At 38.9% G+C, this 23,757-nt stretch overlaps 2 protein-coding genes across 4 annotated transcripts in view; one reads left to right on the forward strand and one right to left on the reverse strand.

Annotated features, from left to right (window-relative positions):
- The window catches only part of RB195_012461 (uncharacterized protein), a gene marked incomplete at both ends in the record, with an annotated part of 38,485 nt that extends 30,864 nt beyond the window's left edge, over positions 1-7,621 (reverse strand). Inside the window, 12 exons of one of the 2 annotated variants that reach the window (XM_064194313.1) lie at positions 3,179-3,255; positions 4,677-4,790; positions 4,853-5,014; positions 5,066-5,166; positions 5,243-5,395; positions 5,674-5,752; positions 6,656-6,772; positions 6,863-6,985; positions 7,039-7,110; positions 7,181-7,285; positions 7,343-7,423; positions 7,481-7,609. In XM_064194313.1, the coding sequence (XP_064051896.1) occupies positions 3,179-3,255; positions 4,677-4,790; positions 4,853-5,014; positions 5,066-5,166; positions 5,243-5,395; positions 5,674-5,752; positions 6,656-6,772; positions 6,863-6,985; positions 7,039-7,110; positions 7,181-7,285; positions 7,343-7,423; positions 7,481-7,609 (1,313 nt within the window). Of the gene's footprint in view, positions 1-3,178; positions 3,299-4,676; positions 4,791-4,852; positions 5,015-5,065; positions 5,167-5,242; positions 5,396-5,673; positions 5,753-6,655; positions 6,773-6,862; positions 6,986-7,038; positions 7,111-7,180; positions 7,286-7,342; positions 7,424-7,480 lie in introns of those variants that run through there. The other variant, XM_064194315.1, reaches the window with a different exon arrangement.
- Positions 7,622-11,663: 4,042 nt separating this feature from the next.
- RB195_012462 (uncharacterized protein) lies at positions 11,664-19,335 on the forward strand (the record flags this gene model as incomplete). Of its 2 annotated transcripts, XM_064194316.1 has the most annotated exons (15): positions 11,664-11,750; positions 13,404-13,521; positions 13,706-13,776; positions 14,424-14,560; positions 14,647-14,706; positions 14,763-14,938; positions 15,549-15,626; positions 15,693-15,832; positions 17,002-17,082; positions 17,494-17,602; positions 17,668-17,747; positions 17,802-17,890; positions 17,994-18,072; positions 19,013-19,110; positions 19,176-19,335. In XM_064194316.1, the coding sequence occupies 15 exons, from the start codon at positions 11,664-11,666 to the stop codon at positions 19,333-19,335; spliced, it is 1,563 nt and encodes a 520-aa protein (XP_064051899.1). The 2 variants fall into 2 exon arrangements, with proteins under 2 accessions (XP_064051899.1, XP_013290633.2); XM_013435179.2 differs by lacking the exons at positions 13,404-13,521; positions 13,706-13,776 and adding an exon at positions 14,302-14,380 and having other exon boundaries at positions 14,443-14,560.
- Between the last annotated feature and the right edge of the window lie 4,422 nt (positions 19,336-23,757).

Consider the following 23,757-nt stretch of genomic DNA (forward strand, 5'->3'; position numbering starts at 1 on the left):
TGTTTACGTTTACCCCGATATCGAGACTGAACACGACGCGGAAATGAAGCGAGATCGAAGTGTGCAATGCAAACAATAGCGGTGGGTCACACAGTGAGAAGTCATCCGAAAAAAAAAGGTTAATTGGTACTTGATGACGGATTGTACACATAAATGGAAATAGAGCAAACGAAGGAAACAAAAAAAAATAAGTAGAAAAAATGAGAACATATATGAGTTGGTGAATAAATGTATAATTAAATGAAAGCATCAGCATTAAATGAATAGATGGGTGAGTGAATGAATGACAAATGAACAAACGATGGTTAGAGGAACTATAGTTGTCTAATGGAAACAGAAGAAAACAGAGAACGAGTGGAGTACAAGCAAGCGCATGTATATCTATAGACAACGATACATAGGAACAGTGAAAAAATCTGTGGAAGAGAATTGAATAAACTACATAAAGCAGACATGTGACAGATACAAACGAACGTGAAGACAGCTATGCAAGCAGGAGCGACCGCCACAAAAAACACTCTACATGACTACGTAGTTTGATAAAGGGAGAATCAGCATAGGAGAAAGAACTGACTTTCTTCGAAACGTTGTTAATTTATGCATTTTTTTTACTCCTCAGTTCCTGGTATAGGGAATGTCTTGATGATAGAAAAGCATTTGAATAGTATCCCTCTTCAAAGCCCTCTTCAAAGTGATCACGACATGCGACGACAATTCATGCGTAAGTTCAAGCAAGTATACTTTTTGTTTGAAAGGAATTATTGTCGTTTCCAAATTTCTGAAGATATTTGACGTTATGACGTGGTGTATTTCAGCAATTCCACAGGTTTCACATTTTAAAAATTTTTCCCCAATTTTTTGAAACTTAAAACATGCCAAAACTTTCAAAATCACATATCTGTTCGCAAAAAAAAACCTATCTTTATCAGCCAAACGGATCCGAAGGGAATCAGCTCAAAAACTCAAGGGATAAGAGAATAAAATTCCGCCACACTGGCTGTTTATTTCGAACAAACAACCACGTTACGCAGGATATCGGAAATGGGCGGTACGGATGTAATAGAATCCGTTCCTATCGCATTCAAATAGCGTTGCGTTCATTCTATACACCTAATTAATTGGCTCTATGCTGCCGTTCGATGTAAGTTCCTTAGCTTTAGTAGAGACCAAACGATCGAGACTCAGTGTGCAAGTTGGTCGAACGGATAGCTACGCCGTTTGTTGGACGGCGACTCTCTGGTTCAATCCCCATCCCCTGCCAGGCTTAAGAACCTCACATGTTTATAGACGTGCGGGGTGTCTCACTTGGCAAAAAGCATAGCGAGACCTAACAGAACGTTACAAAATGCATTTATTGTGACGTCTAATAAGGCTTCTACACATTTTAAGAAATAACAAGTAAGTCATGTGGTTCTATGTACCCACAAACGCTTCTCATGTCATGAACTTCAAATTTTGACTTCATTAAACGAATAGAATGTTCAAAATAGAATTTTACACAGCTTAAAATACTTTAATTCTAAAATGTTTCTATTCCTGTTCTCCATCCCTAGAATAACAATATTATAACAGACAAAAAAAAAACAAAAAATTAGGAGATTGGATCCGGAAAACTAAGTGTAATTCAGAAAACAATCTAAAAATTTTAAAAAACGGTTGGATTTTAAGAGGTGAGATATAGAAACACTGACAAGTGCCTTACATTTATGTAGCTGCATATCAAATTCATTTTGGCTGAATAGAGAGTTCAATATGCTGGAAGTACTGTTGCAGTAACTGCAGATGAAATAAACGACCAAGAAATGTATTTCAGTACCTTGGCCCCTGGCACTAGATCACATCCTACCATCCTTGCTTTGGAAAAGAAATTTCAATTCCTTTTACCTAGCTGCCATTAACCAGAAATGCTACGTCTACAAAATGAAACATAAAATATATGCGCGATCTCAAGCTATTGTAGAGACCTCCTCACGAGTGACTTTGAATCCTAGACAACTGACAGCTACAAAGCCACAGAAAAACTTATTATTACCACAATTTCTTAGCCCTCTAATATCTGAATGAGCTTTTTTTAAAATTAATATATACAATTTCAGATCATTTTACTGTACGTTAAATTCAACCTAAATAATCGTGTTCACATCCTTTTCGCAATTTATTTTTTGGTGAAAACGTCAAAACAAAAAGTGCGAACGAAGATAGCCTGAGGACATAAACTAGTAAGCGAAAAAGGAAAATCTCACGAACTCCTGAATTAGATGTACTGGAATCGTTAGTGGATTTCGATACTGAGAACCCTAGGACTGACTAGGTCTCATACCTCTGCGAAATCAACCTATTTAATTTAGGCGAGGTTCATCGAGAACTGAACATTCCAACCTAATTAACCTACACATTAACATACTTTCAGGAGTAACTTGCCAGGCGCCTGATGCAAGCAAAAAATGGCAGGAACAGACTGCTACTGAATGAATATCCAGGAACCCACCACTTCTCTTCAATGGATTTTTATGCAATTATTGCAGGTGTTTGGTATCAATAAAATATCGATTCTGATGACTTTAGCACAAAGAAAAAACAAGATGTAACACCGTGAATATGTGCTGTTTCCGGACGTTCTACGTCTTGTTACTGTAGGTTAATTCAATGGCGGATACGTAATTCACAGAAAGATCGACATTTCATCAGATACACTTTTCTACACTGAACAATTCGCTCATGATTGACGAGTTTTTCAGCAAAGACATCCCGATTGCCTGAATCTGAACGGTTTTTCACGTACCAGTTATTTTTTGGTAAGTGAGAAACTGTTACATGTCAGAAAATATCACTCGGCTACGGTAGTTCTTCAGGATAATGAGAGCAATCCAGCATCCATATCGAATGAAAAATTTGTTCTCGAAGTCTGTTTAACGAGCAATTTTGGATGATAACCTTCTGCTTTCGAAAGCCTCTAATACTTGACAGCTTAGTTTTCTATAAATACAAGAACACTTGAGAATTTATCGTTGCAATTGGTAAACCTTGAAGAAGGGATAACTGAGTACATCATGAACTCAAAATAATCACTTCACGAACAAAGAGTGAATAGAACAGTGGAGTACAGACGCAGGGGTAGGGATCGCAAATGTGAGCCTGTGCATTAGTCGAATATTCGAACTCAAAACCAAGTACTTACGCAGACGTGAGCGGGAGACGAAGATCTTGGACCACTTTAGACATCCGTTTTGTTTTTGTTTGCCTCGTGAAATGTGACTATATCTTCTAATAATCCTTCGGTCTTCTCGAATATCAACTCCTGCAGGAATTCCACTTATATGCGTATACAACCGAGAGAGCGCATTATAAGGCGCCGCTTACGAAAATGCAAGCGAAAAAACCGTTTCCCAAGCCGTTTTTCATGACAGTTAGGAGGACTGCGTACTCCAAACCCAATCTTTTTGCGGAAAGATCCCGTGTTCGTCGATCTCGTGCTATGCTGCCTCTAAGTGTTTTTAAAGACATCAACCCAAGAATCTGACGTGGTATTTATTTTTGTTGGAATACACCTATATCGGGTCGTACATTATGTACACAAGGGTGATTCCGCTCACTCACTGTACAAGACTCCTTCACTGTACAAAGACAGCTCCGGACAGCTGTTTCTTACGATGTTGTATATTGCAAAGCGCCACCTTTGCGCCCCGCCCCCTCCTGCGATTCGTCAAATGAAATGAATTTCCCTTCAAGGCGTCGCGCGGGGCGCAAGAGTGGCGCGCTGCAATGTACGACATCGTAAGAAACAGCGTCTGTTTGCAGTGATCAACAGTGGAAATGTGTGAAGCATGTGGTAGAGAGTTCAGTGTACGGTAATTTGAAACTTCTTTTAATCACTGAAAAAAGACTCCCACTCGATGTTCCATCAGTTTTCTCCACTTTCTCCTATTACGCGTTATATCACCACGAAAAATGTACAGTAATCTCACGGCTATGATAATAATCACAACAAAAGGAACTATACCAGTGATCCCTACCTTTCAGGTAGAAAACGTTTAGCTGGGTGAAAAAAAACTTTAACTACGATAATTGCTGGAAGTGATTAGGAAACGGTCCTTAGTAATCGATAGGAGCGGATTTGGACATTGGCAACTGGATACCATGTTGCAGAAAAAGTATCTTTGAAAGCAATCTCCTGCATTCAGGTGCCTGTTCCAAGGGAATGGTCCTAATAAGATTTTGAAATTTTTGTTCAATGGAAACAAAAAGGATATTTCGCGCAAAGTGATAGCTAGGAAAAAATGATATTAGGGATGAGATTGATGTGACATTGGAAGTTTAGATCCTTATTTACTCCTCTTACTTTCACAATAACAAAAATGTCCACCCCTATACGCTTAGTTCTTCAAGATAAACAAATTGATACTTTCCAGAAAAGACAATTTAGAAGCACGCTGCCGTCCAAAACTTATTGCGAATGGCTTTCATAAAACACAACTAAAAAAATAACAGAAAATTTTCGGCACAAAATTTAAAGCAAGGCCTAGAACCGGAAAAAAAATCCACTAAACACTCAGCTGTTTCCTTTCGTTTAATTTGATTCTGGTGAGCTCCCTTATTTTACCGCTTGTCTAACGTTTCAATAAATTTTCGTTGCATTTCAATAAAGAAAAATTACATAGAATTATTGTTGTACTTACCCTTCTCTTGTGCTCAAGATCATCACTGTCATTTGCTAACTGGAATACAGGAACAACCATAGGAAGCGTCATATATGCACCAAGAGGAAAGAAAAGGCGATAAGAATGCTTCAGCTCAAAAAAAAAAGGACGAGCTCGACATTGTAGCCTCATTGCTGCTTTAAAGACTTACATACTTGTTCTAGAGTGTACGGCATCTCATGATCCCCAACTTCTTCTTCAAGGAAGCAGTAGAAGTTTTCCAAAAGATTTTTCCAATGTTCTCGGCGATCCTTTGCGCTTAAGCACGCACTCAAAACTCTCACAACATCCACTGCAGGACAACCAAAGTGTGAAATCTGAATCCCATGAAATCTGCATAGCTTTTGAAAAGTAGAATGAATTCTTACCTGGAAATCAATCAAGGCAGCAAGTTCTATACTTTCCTGTCTTTTTTTCCAGATTATATTAGTTGTCCACAAGTCCCCATGACATAGAACTCGTTTCATCCCTAAGTTTTCGTCATTTAACACAGAATAATATCATTTCCACGGAATAAGTAGGTCATAAAATTGAGCACAACATACCCAGAGTATCTGACAAACTATCAGCAAAATCAAGATCTATGATGTCCAACACAGTGGCTTCAAGTCGCTCTATGCTTTTTTTGAGTCGATCACCACCTAATTTTTTCAAGAGCGCAAGTCCGGGTAGTATATTCCACAAAGAAACCCATATCACTGAATGAAGATAAAATTTTGGAAACAACTATTACTATGTGCGAGAGAAACGAAGCCGTATTTCACTCAAATAATTGGTTTAAGTTGAAGTTTTTCGCTCAAAATGTCGATATGTTGCAACGACTGCTCGCTTCACAATCTGACAGTTTGAGGCTCACATTCGCTTAGGACAACTCTCTCTTCTCAATTAACGCTGCATCGAATTCCTACTGGCGCTTGAGTATATCATGCTCTTACATATTTCACCGCTAACTTCTACACTTCTCTCAATTTCTCACCCCTGTCGAGAGAGCACGGAAAGACTTCCGCAGGAATCGGCAGGTTGAGGGATGATAGGTGAGAGCTTTCTTTTTCAATCTAAAAAATGATTTTAAAAAAAAATAAGACGTATTTCTAAAACACTATATATCTTTCGATAGAGAATTTCCCACTCTACAAAATGGACCTATTCCGATTATTTAGTTTTACTGACTCCTCTTTTTCAGATCGTCAAAAGAATGTTACGTCGACAAAATAGAACATTTTCGACAGCTTCGGTTTTTTGCAATAACTCGAGATGTAGGATCGCTGAAGTTGCTTATGAGAATTCGAAATGTGTGTAGAGAGCGTCAGATGAGGCGGAAAAAAAAACTTAAAAAAGAACAAAAACTATTTCAATTCAAGAAAACAAAAACGAGAATAAAAAATGCGAAAGATAAGAAGTACAGGGAAGTATTGAGCGATATTAGTAGTAACGATAGTACTGGAGGAGGTTGTTGGAAAGTAGTTGGATGGAAAAAAACAGAAATAGAGAGTGCACTGCTGATTAATTCGTAGTATTTTGTTTTTGTTTTCAAAAAATTGAGAACGATGAACTCTCTCTCTCTCTTCACTTTTAGATCTCACGGTCCACACCGCGATCGGTGTTTGACCCTGGGATTAAAAATCTCCAACTTTAAACCGCGGAAAATTTCATGTTTTGCTTCTTCTCGATACATAGCGCCAATCTGTTACAGCAGCTTTTTTTTGGTCTGGATCAGATGCAAGAAACAAATGGTGTCGAAAATGCTCTATTTTATCCATTTTAATTATTTAGGAAAAAAAACCAATAAAACCAGAATGTTTGAATAGGAACTTCTTGTAGGGTGGAAAGACCTCTTTTGAAGTCTACCTACCGCTTTGAAAATACTTTTTATTTTTATGTGTATTTTTCACGTTGAATAAAACTCCTGCGACTCATTTCTCGGCCTAGTATTAAGAATTAGACGATATTTCGCTAACCTCTTTTGTCAGTGCTTTCGCAAATACACCTTTGAACCTGTTTCTAAGAAGTAGTGCCTTGTCGTCATCAGTAAACTTCAACGATGCGGCTTCTAGTGACGCAATTTGTCGTAGCACCTACATTCTGAGGAGTTTTAGGTATAGCGTACAGAAAAGATTTTAAAAATAAAGAGTGGTGACCTCCATTCCAATAAAAGAAACACTCACCTGGAGAACATCTGTAGGAGCAAAGTTATCGAATATACGAAGCGAAAGGTTCCCGGTTATGTACTCCATGATAATGAATCCTTTAAGTGGGTTCTCTTCTGAGAATTCTCGCATGTAGTATACCTTGATTGCTTCACATTCTGTCATTAACTATAATGTATGAAGATGTGACTAACCTCAGGTCGAGCGACATTTGAAACGCTGTACTTTTTCAACAGACGGTACACATAGACCTCGTTATTGTGAATCTTTGAAATAATCATAAATTGTTCTCTCTAAAGAAATAAGCCACAGTTGTCTTCCTATTAGATAACGTACTTTTTTCATTTCGGACTCCAACGTTTTGAGAAACTCCTGGTTCTGCTCCGTCTCAAACTCCTCAGATTTCTCCTGGGATTGAAAAAACGAGAGTTGAGAGCAGATCTGCAACTCTAAATCATTGTAAAAGTCCTGAAAAGACCAAGGAATCGATGCAAATACCTTAACAACAAATTTTTCAGGCAAATGCTTGAAGTCAGCCTGCCAGTCAGGTATTATCAAGCATATCTTCGACAGAAATCCCTTAAAACACATACTCTCTTTCTCACCATAGAAATCACAAAAAAAAACATGACGCACATTACCAAATCCAATGTCCTTAACGTTTTTGTGTGGCCCGAACCTCGCACTTTCTCCAAACGCCTCGAACAGCCCGTGTTGGAGATCATCCCATGACACTTTTGTTCTTAAAATTCCCTCTCCTGGCATGAAAAGCGCCATCACAACCTGCAGAAATATATTCAATATTTTGGTGGAAGATACAGAAGAGATGCTTGAAAGCAATTAGGACAGAACCAGAGCGGGAGACCTATGTATAGTCACAATGTGGTTTTCCGTGGAAAGCAATAATAGAAGGGGGTGGAACGAATTTGTGAGTGGCAAAGTTTTCCATTGTCCTTTCAGGAGCCACTTTTCGCGCATAAATACCGTTCAAATTTTTCATGAAATCACAACACTCATTCACCTTGCACCAGTATAGAGAATCTCATTTTTTTACTATTTGCACCCGTGGGTTAAACGTAAAAACTATCAAGCTAGAAAAACCTTGCACTTCATCCATTTCGCACAAAGTTAATGGGGTTCTTTTTTCTAAAACGAAAATCACAAAACGAAGAATGGGACTGCGCGCATTCAATAACATTACAAATCTTTTTTAATTCCAGACTATAGCACTATTTCTCGCTTTCATCACCGTGAAAAGAACAATATCGCAAGGACTTCAACGCGTTGACTGCTCCGCAGGAATTCTCGTCCCTCAGAATTAGGATTTTCGGACTGTGCAAAGGCTTCAAAGCACTCATAGTATGAAAAGTAGAACTTTTTATTTGATTTCGTTACAAAAAAAAATTCTAGTTTTTGTCGTGTTTTCTACTTCACCTTGTATTGGATTGAAATATTTATCTCACGATGCGCAATCGGCAAAAAGTTTGGCCACGACTGCAGACTGATGGTTCAAAACTTCCGTATAGCAGACCAAGTCTTTCATCTCCCCGGGTCGATAAACAAGTACCAGATCTGTTTTGAAGGATAAAGCGCTGAACAAGGAAAACGGGTGGCCCAGCAAGTCAGTCGACCCTTTGCACGAGTTGCAAGTTAATAAGCCTCACACGTTTCTGAGGTGAAGTCGAACGCGTAGGCGCATCCCAAACGAATTGACCAACGCGGTGCACTTCATCCGCTATCCTTTATTTATCTTATAAAACAAAATAGAAGGATTGGACGTCGGTTTGGAACAAGTTATCTCGGAAAATGCACGATTATGAGTGGTAAAGTTGAAGTCTCCAACGACATCATCCATAAACGCTTACGAATAAAAAATCACATCATAAAACAAATATGATGAAAAAACTACAAACGCTTGGCGAACTGAAGAGATCCAGAAGCCCCAACCACAATATGAATTCATCTATTTTCTTACTGGATATAACGAAGATCAACGATTCAAACAACTACCTACAAAAACCGTGAACGTTTCCTGATACCTGAGGACTCCAAAAAAAAGTGGTTACTTTTCATCAGCGCAGCTGATTGTCACTTGAGCGGCTCTTTTTCTCACAACTCTCACTTTCACTGCATTGCAAGCTAAATCCCCAGTAATCTTCCCTAAGAGAATGAGTTCTAGATATTCTAGGTCTCCTCGGTACGGAAAATAGAATTCTCCATTTCTTTCAAGTTATTTTTGCGAATTTCACTATTTTTGTTTAGAAAAAAAGAACTTTGCCAACACATTTATTTTCTTTTCTCAGGAAAGCATCGCAAAAAAGTGTCTGCGCACCATAAGCAGCATAAATCTAGAGGAACTTAGTGATCAAATCTGCCAGGAATGCAATAAAAGATACGAAGCGTGTGAGCAAAAAATTGTGCGAAAACGTTCATTGAAATCAACACACGAACGTACGAAACAACAGTCATCGCATGCACTGAAATCAATACGCGCGGGAGTCTACATGTTACAGGTGATGGGCTCTGGCGCGAAAGTTTTACACCTCATGAACAGCGGTATCGCCAAATTCTTGGCTTAAGTACCATATTTCAGGACCTAGAGGGACTTAATAATTTTCAGTCCTAAACAATCACTTGTTGTTGCGCAATGACCAAATCTGTTGTTATAGTAAAGTAATTCTGATCCTGTGGAAATTCTCGTCATCGAAAGGTTAGAGATCAAGCTAAAAGCTACCTAGCTTTCTACCTGATCGGTCAAAAAATCCAGACAACAGAATACCTACCGTTCAACTACTTCTTAAAGGCAGCATACTATGAGTCTGAGGTGGTGCGGATCTCAGGAGGGCTATTTGTACACGGGATAGTAGATTATGGAGAGGGGTGTGATTCCGTCCATTTCTTCTTAATTGCCGTAAAAGACGGTCGGGAAGATGCGAGCGTGCACAATGCTGGCGCGCTCCAATCGAACTCCTTGTAGAAAACAGTGCTCCGGAATGCTCGAAGCCATATCTTCCGTACCGTTTTCTACGGCAATTAGGAAGAAATGGACGGAATCACCCTTCTCTCAATAATCTACGATCCTGTATACGAATATCCCACCGGAAATCCGTACCACTCCAGATTCGTGAGGTGATGCCTTTAAACGCTGTTACGCTCTGTACTTATGTTTCAAGTGCTCATTTCAGTTCTATGAGAGCTATGAGAGACACACGATGAGAAGATTTTTCTTTCCCGTCATCAAAGAAGAGATCGATGCTTGCCTAGGATAAAATATTGGATTAATATCATTCTCTGATCTTTAGAGAAACTGGTCACTCGACACAATGTGGAACAAACTTGCACGACACCTTTTTGCATTATGAAAAGCCAAGGCGTGAAATAAATCGGCATTAGCGAACAGCACTACATCGATCCGCATTCCAATTAATACTTCAATTTGTTTCTTTTAATGATGAACGTGGTTCTCTGCCCTCCGGTCCTTCTCTTCATTTGAATTTCAGAACTAAAAAATATCAATTAAGTCTTAGTTAACATCCTCAAGCTGTTTCTTACTTTGAAGATTATCAAATAAAGTAAGAATTAAATAAGGTCAAAATAAACATAAGTGGGATTTTTCGGCTGAATCACTTTACTCATCACCGTGTCTACCAATGCCTAATGCCTAAACTAAGCTCGTCACAAGTAGAAGAGCGAATAGGTTTGATACACTCTCGGTACGCACAAATTCACCAGCTGATCTCTGTGAGTTTGCAGCAAAAATTCTCAAGACAAAAATGTCTTTATCACAAAACCAAGAACGCTCTAAATCATCACCATCGAGACTTTTTTCGACGATTTACTGTTAGTTCGAAAAACGTCTCATCTTATAGCTTTTTTTCTCTGCGCAATATAAAAAATCTCAGACAGAATCGCGCTTCTCATGAGGTTTAGGAGATAACGCCCGTGACTTTTGCAAACGCTATAACTTTAAGAGTTGCCCGATTCTTTTCCTCCGACAAAAAAAAAGAGATAAAAACAGTGGACAAAAAAAAGAGATAAACAACAACAGTATAACACTCATTTGCTCGGAAAGCACAATAGGCAATAGACATCTATGCTGGCGTATTAATGTTTTCTTGTTATGTCAACGAGGTTTAAATGAAACTTTATTATTGGCCTGACGTTTCGGATAAATGTTGTTTTGCACTGTATTTATATATAATAAGTAGAATGAATTAAATTGTCAACATTTTCTAAACACTTTCCAGCGTATTCTTCGTGATTCGGAGAAAAAATCGCAAATTTAACAACAACAACAAAAAAAACAGAACTAGAAAATAACAAAGCGAGTCGTTCAAAGATACTCTTTTATTTTCGTCTAGAGTTTATTCGCATTCTAACATTGACAGCAAATTTTAACCATTATAAGGTAGTCCTATAAAAAAAAATTATTCCTAGGGCAGAGAAAAAACAGCGGTGAATACATTAGTAATGTTTTCCTTTCCTACTCTAAAAGTATTTCACTATTTTAAAAAGATCCTCTAAGTTACTGTTTTACAAAGACTATCTAGGTTAAAAATCGCCATTGTTAGCTCTGGGCCAACTGACTAGAATTGGATTTTAGACGTATTTTCTCAATGTTCCATTATGTGACGCTCACACCACCACGATAATGATCATTATAGGTCATCGCCTAGTGCATCTACGCTCTTCAGCCGCGCTGCAGGTAAACCTTTTTTCAGTCCTCTCGATTCAATAATTAAACGTCACTGAGTTCTGCCAACTGTTTTAATCGAAACCGCACCTCCAGCTTATTTGTTTGATTTCTACCGAACGTTCGATGAGAAACGCCATTGGAAGGGCGTTGCTTGGTTATCAATCGCTCAGATGGCGACTTGCCGGTAACGCTTCGAGGAAAGCAGAATGGGTGAGTACAAAAACTCAACATCTGGTAATATTATGGAAATTATGATATTAAGGGTGCCGTAGGACTGAAAATAACACCAAAAGCACGATATCTTTATCTCAGCTGTTGTCCAGGAGAAAAGGAGACGCGAAGGAACTATTATATAAAAGTGTTCTTCATATGTCTCTATACAACTGAGTCTGAAGCAAAATTATCATTCATTCTAAAAAAATATTTTAATATGACTAAATACATGCCAACATCATAGATATCAGATTTATCAGATTCCCTCAGTGTTTTACATGTATCTTATCTGAATCCGATGAAAAATTAAATGATTGTTATTCTTCAACCGGAGTAAGGTTTTCAAAACATTTTTGAACTTTCGATTAGCAATGAAGAGACGTTAAAAATGAACCTTCCATAATTAGGAAACGCTCTCAGCACTCTTAGAATTATCCCCTATAATCCAGACCCAAACCAGAACTTAGATAAGATTAACAACATAATAACAGTGGTGGACACTGGGTCGCTTCAACTCTCAAAACAAACTTAGATAAAAATTAAAGCTTGTTACTGTTGTTTGGAAGTAAGATAAGGGTATGCAACTACGTGACCAGCGGCAAACTGCTTTGCTACCGTATCCAATTGCATAGAACCACAAGTTTGGAAATTATACCGTAGAAAACCACTCATTCACAACTTTACAACAGTAAGTGCACTTACGTACATGAGGTCAAAAGGATAAGAGTTTGGCACTTTTATCAAGTTTCCTTTCCCAGAAAAAAAATAAATAAAATGAAATGAAAGTCCATGGTTTATGAAATTTTTGAAAAAAAAAGCTTTACTAACTTTTACAAACTTTTACATAATCTAATTCTCCGTAATCAGACAGGAGATATCCCTGCTGCGGAGATAGTCACACTTTATCTTTACTTAAATTGTGTGGATTTTGATTAATGTTTAAAAGCAAGTCTAAATCTGTATATGGAGTTCCTTCCTCTTTTGAAGCAATTCAAATAAGTTCTCAATTAACAGAAGTTTAAAACCAGGAAGTAAAATTAACGTAGCACTGGAGCTCTCGATTCCAAACTCTGCGATATGTATTACTCTGCACTTCTGTTTATGTTTTACAACAGTGTGCTTGCGAGGTTTCCAAAATAAAACCTAAGGCGATACGTAACGTCGGCATAAAAGTATTGTCGTGAGACATCTAAAAAATCAGAGCTTTCCTCAGAATTTTCGCTCAATTTGATGAATAAATTGATAATAGAAATGGAGAAAAAAATGGCACTCAAAATAAAAGCTAAAAGCACCTGCACTAAACTATTATCTATAATGTTGAGTTCCGCAAACAAAAATAACAGCGCGAAGTACCAGTACAATACGATTTCGAAGTGAGACTTCGCATATTTTGCTTATAGAAGAGAACGGACCATATAACTTAAGTACGCATTTTGCAAAACCTTTTAAAACAAGTGATTTTTAACCCATTTTATATGCCCCTCTACTCATTGTAGTTACACGTGCGCTAAAAGATAAAATAAATAAACTCAAACGAAAACAACTGAAATGGGCTACACCTAGTGAAAAGAAAAGAAAAAATCCCATATTTATAAAAGATTCTAATAGTAATGTAAGGTAATCATTCCCAGAAAATAGATTTCTTTACAGATATTTCGAATAGCTGTGATATTTCTATGTGTTCTATGCGGATTTGCATGGTATCAACGGACAATCAACATGTGGGCGCTGAAAAATATTGGTGATACTTTCCTCTCTAAGGATATTGGTGGGTTGAGTTATCTCACGGCCACCGTTGTTCTCTACTATCTCATAAAATGTTACAGGCAAGTAAAAGGAGCTCTCAGGCAAGTAACTTGATAGAAATTCAAAACCTCCATAAAACACGAAGAATCAAAAGAATTTTCACAAAAAAAAGTTACAGATTGCACTTTTCAATATTCCCATTTCAGGAACACGACAGATTATACTTGGTGTATTTCATCGTCCGAAAAATGAACAAAATGTAGACGGAAAATTTGCGGTATGCTTGTTTCGTTTATTTTCAGAACATTATCCTTGCATAGTTCCTAATCATACGTAGTCCATCTTAATAGTCTATTCATATCCAAAGCTCAGATTACAAGCATCCAACGCTCAAATTAAAAACTTTGCTGTGTCCTCAAATTACATCCGTAGAGACGTGTCGACTAACCTGACGCCTAATTCTAAACATATTCATTTCATCACTTCATTGTTCACGATTTACTTCTCCAAAATGGGAAATTTGTTCATAGCGCAACAAATACAATTACCGATTAGAAATCTGTTCTTATGAAACAATGTGGTGACGCACTCCACGCACAGAAGTAAAGAGAGCGAAAATTTATAGCTTAGATACTAAAAAGAATGAAAAAGAGCTCGCCATGGAATTTGCTGATTTTGAAGCCTATTCGACTGACTGAAAACAGAATAATAAAGGATATAATCGAATAATTCGACATTCTATTTCAAAAGTTGAGAAAAAAAAAGCATCAAAACGACCAAAAACTCTAAAAAAGAACTTCAGGTGATCCATTTCCTAGCCGATGGTCGCATGGAACACCCATTGTACTGTTTCTCGAAACAACCCGACAACAGATACTTGGGTAAGTTTCTAATCCTATATTTCAAAATCTCGACAATCCAAAGGTTGTTTCCATTTTCATAGTATCACACGCTACTGTACAACGCATCCATCGTGGTAAAAGAGCGGCTTCTGACATTTGCTCTTGGGCAGGACATATCGCCGAATGCGAGTTGGAGGTCCATGCCTTTAAGGAATTTAGGTGAGCAAATTCGAGGGAAGAAATGCAATAAAGGCGCCGATAATGAGCAGAAAAGGTCTCATGTAAGAACTCTGTTTTTATTTAAGAATTGGAACCACTCCAGAAGTTGAAGATTCTATGAGGATCACTCCAGAACAAGCGCTAAAGTGAGTAAATAGTGATTGAACACATCACAGAGCAGTACTTCTTTTGGAGCTTTCAGAGAACCTCGTCACGATTTGGTCGTATGCATGGCGCCTATGTATATTTATACTGACTGGGAAACACTCCTTGTCGGAATTGAGACGTGGATCGCGCTTGGAGCTACGAAAATTGTTGTCCCAGTACAATCGACATCAACGTCCTGCTACAAAATTCTAAAGGAATACGAAAAGAAAGGTACGCGGGCTTCCACTATCTTTAGCAGCAACTTTTGTTTTGAAAATTCATGAATGGGAGAAGTAATCACCTGAATTCAAAAAATAGTTCAGATTCTAAGTGATAGATTAGATCAAGGAGATAAGGAAGAAAAAAATAAAGAGAGAACAACTAAAGAACACTGCATAACAAGATGTTGGGTTTATGTACTGGTCCCGAAATTGAGGAACCAGATTAGGAAACAAAACTCAACTAATTCCTCAACCCATGCGCCAATACATAAGTTCAGTATCTTGTTATACAGTGACACATAAATATGACTGCACGCAAAACTACACCCAGTTGAACACAGTGGTTCAAAAGATTCGAAAGCTCACACTCGATAGATTAGAAGAGATGTAAACGCACCTATCGGGAAAAGCAACCTAATAAAGAGATGGCAAAGAGTGCGACTCGTAAATAAGGATCAACATAAACAACAACAACACAAACATGAAAATTTGACATATAACTCGTCCAACGTTCAGCTGTGTGGTAGAACTCAGCAATAATAAAAGTCCTCATGTTGTCTTCATTGTGTATTTCAATTATTAATTCTCATAGTAAAATCAATTATTTTTGTTATTTTCAGGTTTGGTTATAATCCGACCATGGCCTAAATGGCCGGTTTTATCCGACTCTAATCCTAATGGACTTGTTCTAAGCAGAGGTGGGCTGAATACCATCACTTATAAGCTTCCACTCTCTCTCTCACACACTAACCCTTCATATTTAGGTATTGAGGAATCGCATGTGAATTGTTTATTTTTCGCAAAACCATGGGCGAATATGATTGCCTTTTCCGACATCGATGATATCCTACTTCCAACAGATCCCATAAACATCAAAGCAGGGATTAACGTGGATATTCTCAAGGTAATTCAACACGGTGGGCTCATTTTAAGGTCATAACTGCAGGTGTGGATCGAGTGAAAAGGTCGATCGTCCAAACATTAATTACCTACTTAAACGGAGGACTGGTACTTATTATCGCTTGACGCAGCTTTCCGCATCTTCACCGAGTCGTGTCGTCCTTGAACATACCTCTGCCTAACCTTCTCTATTTGTAACGAGTATTTGTAACGCTAGTAGAGAACCCATCCATTCATCACAGTTGCAAAGCTGTCAAGTCGATCCTCGACAGTTCAGCGTAACGAAAGGGAGAGTTTCTACCGAAGATTCCATGCTGCCTCTAGGCATTTGACTCTATTCAGGGTAACCTTTAACGGTGCGCTGGACGACGACACATTCTTAGAATATCTGAATAACTTCTGCCATATAAATATCCAAGTTATATGGCTTGTACGTGCACAAAACGTACACTCAATTACCTGATTGCACTCAGTACAACCAGGGCCATCGCGAGCAGACAGCAATCAGACTCCTATGCACAGCCCCAAAAATTCATTTCTGATCAATCAAGTTCACTTTTTTTCATTTAGTTTGTCAATTTTTCTATGGTTTTCCCATTTTTCCAACGTATGACTCTTCCAAAAAAAAAAATTGCGACCACCAATGATGTCCGCTTATGCGATGGTACACTCCCACATCCGCTGCAATATATTCCATATGATCCATATTTGACATGACATAGGAGAGGAAAACACCGTACCTCACAGTGTTTGATTGCGGAGGGAGTTGATCATCTTTCCGTATTTATCCTCGCTCGGACGACTATGTCGCCGATTGGAGCACGACAGAGCGCAAACTTAGTGTTCAGTGTGTGATTGGCTCACCACGCTAAGGTTGCGAAGAAAAAAAAAGGCAACTATAAATCTCAGCAGCTAGAAACTTCTTTAAAAAGTCTTAGTTCCAATCAACCCTAATCTCGGTGAAAGCATGAAATAGGGAGTTTCCCACCTAATGCTAACAGGCAACTTGGTTAACCGCGTTGTACGCCCTCTTCAACTTCTTTTAGCGTTATTGTCTTCCAGGTATTTTTTTCCCAATATTTTGCTCTTTTTATTCACATTTCGCCATCTTTTTCTTTTTCATCAACAACTTGAAACTTCGGCTAAGCAGCAATAAAATTTCTATTCTTACAGACTATTTTTGCCGAGCATCCACAAGCAGGATCATTACTTTTCGAACACCGCGACGTTCAATTCCAACTTCCGGATCAAGACGTGAGTGGTAAACATGGCTCCTGCCTAAACGTTTTAGAAAAGAACTTTCTGCTATGGACGACATTTCAGTAGCCCAAATTTCTAGATGGACGACATTTCAGCAGCCCAAATTTCTAAATGAACATTGAAAAATGCTTGAGCATCGCTGTCACAATAACAAACAAACCTCTCTCAGACTAGTAGATTCACTTTAAACTAAATGCCACATTTTTCACTTTTTTCAATTTAAAATCAGTTACTCTCGAAATGTTTCTGGAAGGAAAAAGCGAAATCAGCCTTATATTTAACATAGATATAAGCGCTTGATTCGAAAAAGAACACTTAAAGTTAAAGTTGATTAGATCAAAATGTATCTTGTAATCACGCCCGTCGAATTCAAATAAATGACGGTGACAAAGCCAAGTTTTCCAGAATGCACCAAACACACTAGCAAAGTTCAATTTCGACTTTCTTACCAAATCCAAACACAAGATGAACTGCAATGTATGGCGAATGAAAACCCGGGTTGTAGTGAATGCAAGTAAGTTCCTATCCCAGAAAACCACACGAAAAATCCCGTAGAAAACTGTTTTGTTTCAACTTTAGGTCGCGTAGACTCTGTCAACATGCATGAAACGGGTATTCATCGCTTCGGATACGTACAGACAAGAGTTCCATGTAGACAAGTCGGTTCAGTGAAGTTTTTTTGTAATTTCATTTTATAAGCTCCAAACTTTTAGGCACATTTCTATCATCTACGACATTCTCATCATACAGTGTCGAACCCGGTGAACATCGATATGTCAATCTTGGCCGCAACGCTCAACAGGTAGGTCGACTGAGACTTATATCCTACTTCCTTCAAATTCTTTGTAGTCTATTTGATGAATTAAACTCTATGAATCAAAGTAATCTCACAAAAATGTATTTAGACAATGGTACTCCAGACTAGAATCTTTCAAAGACTTCAAAAACGTCGCTCTCAACAAGTCCAGCACAGAATCATTTGAAGTGAGTAAAAGAATTGTTAACTTAGTATAAAATCTCCTGCCACATGATCGTATAGTTGGTTAGCTGCAATATTCAGCAACACCAAAAAATTAGACCAAGTCAGCGGCCAGAGAGGAAATTGTGATACAGATCCGCGATGCGATCCACGTAGTCAGTGAACTGCAATGTTTCAAGGGCGTCAAAAACGTTGCACTCAAAATATTTTAATTCGTGCACCAACGAAATAGACTGTAACGAATTGTCCTACATTTTCTTAAAGAGGCTTACGATAACAAATTAAACGTCAGTGTTCTAGATCAGGCAGAACTATCAAAAATGTACCGAACTCATTCGTTTTCATGCACAAAAAAGGATTGTCAACCAGTTCGTACGAATCCACCTTGTGGTCATCTTATGCTTTTCCTGGTTCTCTTCACATTTATAAAAGAATACCGAACCAGGCAACAAAAGATGAATAGTTAATCAGTGCTACCCAAAACCTTATCGCGCTTACCTTCTCTTCAACTGGAAAAAGGTAATAAATCATTTTCATCATCAGCCTCATCCAAAAAAAACGAGTGCGTGGTACATTCTCACTACTTTTAAGTTTCTAATGCATCTAAGACCCCGGAATTTTGAAGTATCCTGCCGACTTTTTTTAATCTGCTACGCTGAGAAAACAATGACCGTTGCACGTCAGCGTATTAGTTGATTGCATTACAATATGCAGTTCGGTTTTAGACGCAACCACACTTCCAACGCAATGACATTGTGGTACAAGGGCAGATATTGCAGTCGCCATTATAGTGCCAGACAACCTCATTAGGTAAAATACAAACGAATGCGAGATGTCCAATAATGTCCAATAAGAAAAATAAACGAGAAAAAACACCCGCCTCACCTCAGATATTTGTCTCAATATGGATTTCTTTTTACAAAGTTCCACAGCGGTGTATTACAGGATTTCGATCGGTGCATGGGTGCAATAAACGATGAACATTGGACCTTGCGTGTGAGTCGATGTCTAACACCACACGTGTGCTTCAGTCGTCTGAAACGGTAATCAATAGTCGTATTACGACACCAACACGTGATCAAAAAGAACATGCAGAATATGTTTTCAGAGACGTTGACTGCATAGGATCTCGAGCTGAGTATGACTTCTTCCGATCAGGAGCCGGTTACTTCTTACAAACAACGAATGTAACAATGACTACATCCGATCCCAATTGTGAAGCTCCAGTGCCGCAACTTGTTTCTGGAAATCATTACTTTGCCCCGTAATGAGTGAACATCAAATGTAACAGAACAGAACTTTTAGGCAATGCTTGCTAGAGATAATAAATTAATATATGTACCAACTTCTACGTTCAATATTTATGATCGGTGTCTTTGCTTGAAATGATATCATGGGCATATTACTGTTTCTTTTCATGAACTAAGAAGATGAAACAATCGCAAATGAGTCAAGTCAATGGTTTCGTCCAGATATTTAGCTACTATGAACGTTTAGTATCATACTACTTTATTATTTAGTTGCTATGATGTAGAAGGACAATGTTTAATCCTCTTCAAAGTACAATATAAGTACCTAAAACGAAAGAACGAGATTACATAGTAGATGAAAAGGAGAAAACAAGCAAGAAACTTCGAAGTTTAACTAAAAACTCCTGGAGAATTCACAGAACAAAGCTCTGGTCGGGATTACAGCAAATAAAGCAGCACAACGTCTTCTCTCTATCCAGATTCTCGTTTCACATACATGTTTTTCTACACAGGTTTTGGTTGCGTTTTGAAGTTACAACGTTCTTTATCGTACATAGTTATGTAGTGTCTTCAAATAAATTGTGTCTTCACCTTTAAGTTGTCACCCCTTATACATCTCCATTTCTGAGAAATATGCTTTACTCACTCTTTTTATAACTGTGCATGCGATAAGAACCGTCATAGGATAGAATCCTATGACGGTTCTTATCGCATGCACAGTTATAAAAAGAGTGAGTAAAGCATATTAACGCATAATAACGAAAGGTCTTATTTCCAGGTGTTACTGCTTTGTTGAGCCAGGATGAATCTAGGCGGTATCACAGGTTACACATTCTCTGATACTGACGGAAGAACGTGCGTACTGCAAGAAGAACCGTCATAGGATAGAAACGTGCGTACTGCAAGAAGAACCGTCATAGGATAGAAACGTGCGTACTGCAAGAAGAACCGTCATAGGATAGAAACGTGCGTACTGCAAGAAGAACCGTCATAGGATGGAAACGTGCGTACTGCAAGAAGAACCGTCATAGGATAGAATCCTATGACGGTTCTTCTTGCAGTACGCACGTTCTTCCGTCAGTATCAGAGAATGTGTAACCTGTGATACCGCCTAGATTCATCCTGGCTCAACAAAGCAGTAACACCTGGAAATAAGACCTTTCGTTATTTTTTTATAATTAATACTGATAATGCGGCAAGTGAGAACCTGCAAATTCAAATTCTATTAAGACTGTTGGTCCGAAACAATTTCAAGAAAGAAACGATTGTAAACAGCAACAACTGGTAACTTGTTTTGTTTTGAAATGGTTACTAGATTTCCCATGCAACAACAAAATAGGTTCGCACTCTTAATAGAATTCGAATAAAGCTATCATCTGACAGAGGAACACATAGAATGATACAAAAACTGAGATGATGTCATCTAAAAAGAAACGCTTTCCTTCCTATCTAAATTTGGAAAAAGTGTACTTGAATGTAAACATCAACTACCGCGCTGCGAGTTCTGAATATGAAGGCAACCTCGTCGGCTACACATAGCGCAATCTACAGTCATACTGTAGCTTAAAATAGTCCATGAAAATAAAACAGATAAGAAGGTTCCAACTAAGAGATAATTGTTACCAGCTGGACGCAGAATCTCAGGCATGGAAAGTTAATTATAGGAAGAAATTGATCAGGGTAATCAGTAAAACACGACCTCACTCTTTGTTATAGACTACACATGTCGTACCGAAGAATAGTGAACGTCATATACTTCAGATCAATTTGTTGAGGTGTCCATAGGAAAAGAGAGGATCCTACATTTGTATAGTAGGGTCAAAGCGACATGAAGCACGTACGAAATTGCGTGGGCGGGTTCTCTCGAGGAGCTTCGGTGGCACGTAGCGGGTAGCTGAGTGGTGAAACCCTTGCTGACAGCAACCATCACTGCAGTTCGCGAGGTCCCACCTTGGTTCCAACCGTTCCCTCCAACGCGCCGTTTCGGCGCGCACGCAAATGCAACGCAACTACACTCGTGATTCACTTTGTCGTTTTGACCCGACGACAATTGCTTGGAAATGTAACCGAACCAAGAGTTGTCACATTTTCACAAACTACTATGGTGAAAAAAAAACAGTAGATCTAGTTCCAGGGAAGTTAAACAAATTTGAACTCCTCATCGTTATAGAAAGTGGGTTAAACATTGCTGGAGGGGGGCACTCGAACGGTGAATAGAGGCTAGCATGATGACAGGGACAAAATATTATGTAGTGTCAAATAATTACATACATTACAAGGTATTATATTAAGTAATATGGAAGCGTCAGCACTTTGTTTTGAAGATGTATAGTAGAGTCAAAACAACATGAAGCACTATGCAATTCCGCAAGGCTGCCCGCAGAGCTCAGAGCCGCGCGGGCGCGCAGTTTGGCGCCTCTGCGGTTTTAATGGTTATTGAACGCACTGTTTTGAATAGTCAATAACCACCAATACCGCGGAGCCGCCAAACCACGCACCCGCGCTGCTCTGAACTCTGCGGACAGCCGAAGCGGTGCGGTGGAGCGCAGCGATTCGAGTGATGAGCTCTGCTACCACCGTTTACTGGTGGGATTCGCGATGATCCAACCTCAACTCGATCCGCTACCTGGAACGCGCCGCTTCGAGCGCAGCCACTTACCCAGCTGCACCGTGTTTAATGTCGTTTTGACCCGGCCATACAATGTGTTGACAGTACGACAATGGGACCACGCAGGTTCAACACCCGCTGAGTCAAATTTTGCTAAAGGGATGGAAACTTGGAACTACTAAAAGATGAGGAGTTTAATGGTACATAGGTTTTAGAAGTACAAACGTGGGACAAGCAGAATTTAATGGCCAAAAAAGCTCAGATGCAAATAACTTCGACATAATAGGAGCTAAAGAAATAGTTGGATTTTTATAGAGAGGTTTGCCCTACAACATAGATACACTGCTGTTTTTTGCGACCTCCTCATTCCCAGCAAGATGAAATTATTCCAATACCAATATTTCAACAACTTTTAACAAATGTGCTGCTTCTACTATAGTCGGGTCAAAACGACATGAAACACGGACATTTGCGCAGGCGGCTGCGCTCAAAGCGGAGCGGTGGAGCGTAGCGGTTGCGATCATGTAGGGATTCACGCTACCGCCACACACCTCTGCAGTTCACCATGGTCCCACCTCGATTCCAACCGCTGTCCCCACCGCACCGCTTCCGAGCGCGGCCGCTTGCGCAACGGTCCGTGCTTCATATCGTTTTGACCCAACTATAGGTGTTTTTCCGGCTGTCTTAGCTAGCAAATTTCACATTTTTCATTTGTTTATCAACTAATATTCGACTTTGCGTATTCGAAACAGACGAAATTTCCAATTTATTGAATTGGCAGCAGCGACTGACTCATAGTTGACGTCTGTGCGATGGGACCTTCACGCAACTCCTATATCAGAATGGGAGAATCCAAGCCCGACATGGGGATTGCTCAACTGTGGCTTGGAACCATGCCGCTGCGAATGTAACACTTTACGCCATTTCGTCACTGCCATACTGTGCGTCGGAATCATCGATTCCCGATGAACCTCGGTATGATAAGACGTTGTATTGATTTTTGATTAGCTGTACAAGAAAAAAGCTGTTACAAGCTTTGTTAACAGGGACCTCGAGAAAAAGTCACCACAAAGAAAAAGTTAGTGTATTGGTTCTCACGAATGACTAAGTCATGAAGATGAAGGAGAAAAGAACTGCGACCTGCCGCTAATTTTTAGCAGAAGCTGGTCAAAATTCCGAATCCTTCAGCAAGTTTTCAGCCTGTTTACAAGAAAGGGATGGAGCTGGAGAAAACTATTTATTTTACAAGCTTACGTTTTGTTAGTTCCATATGTGCTAAGGGGCTTCTCGAGTGAAAATTGGCAAACAAGTTGTTGCGGCTGATACGTTTCTATGCAAGAGCGACAAGATCACTGGTCGACGTAGAGAAATCTCTTACAATAATCCTTCCATCGAAATTACAGTAGGTCACCAACTGGTAAATGTTGCTACAGAACGCATTTCAAGGTTTTCCCCTTCCTGTTGTTGTTTCTAACTCTACGAAGGCAGATTTACCATTTATGCATCAGAATATACACAAATATATGGCAAGCATTTAACAGAGTAAAAGACAAATATTACGGGGACCTCTCACGTGACTAGATGTGTGGAAAGAATATTGACCCGAATCATTGTAAAAAAAAAGCTTATCTGCAGTAATCCAAAACGAATTAGAATTCTTACAAATGTACAAGTATTAAACTCGTAACAGTATGGAATAGAATACCTCAGTATAGATCATAACTGAGCCAATTACTAGTGCAGATCAAAGAAACCCTTATGGTGACAATTCTTGGGTAGATTTGTAAAGTGGTCTATGTACAGTGATGTAGTCATTTAGTGAAGTTACATTA

This window comes from Necator americanus, chromosome III (genome assembly GCF_031761385.1).
Source record: "Necator americanus strain Aroian chromosome III, whole genome shotgun sequence".
NCBI classification, from domain to species: Eukaryota; Metazoa; Nematoda; class Chromadorea; order Rhabditida; family Ancylostomatidae; genus Necator; species Necator americanus.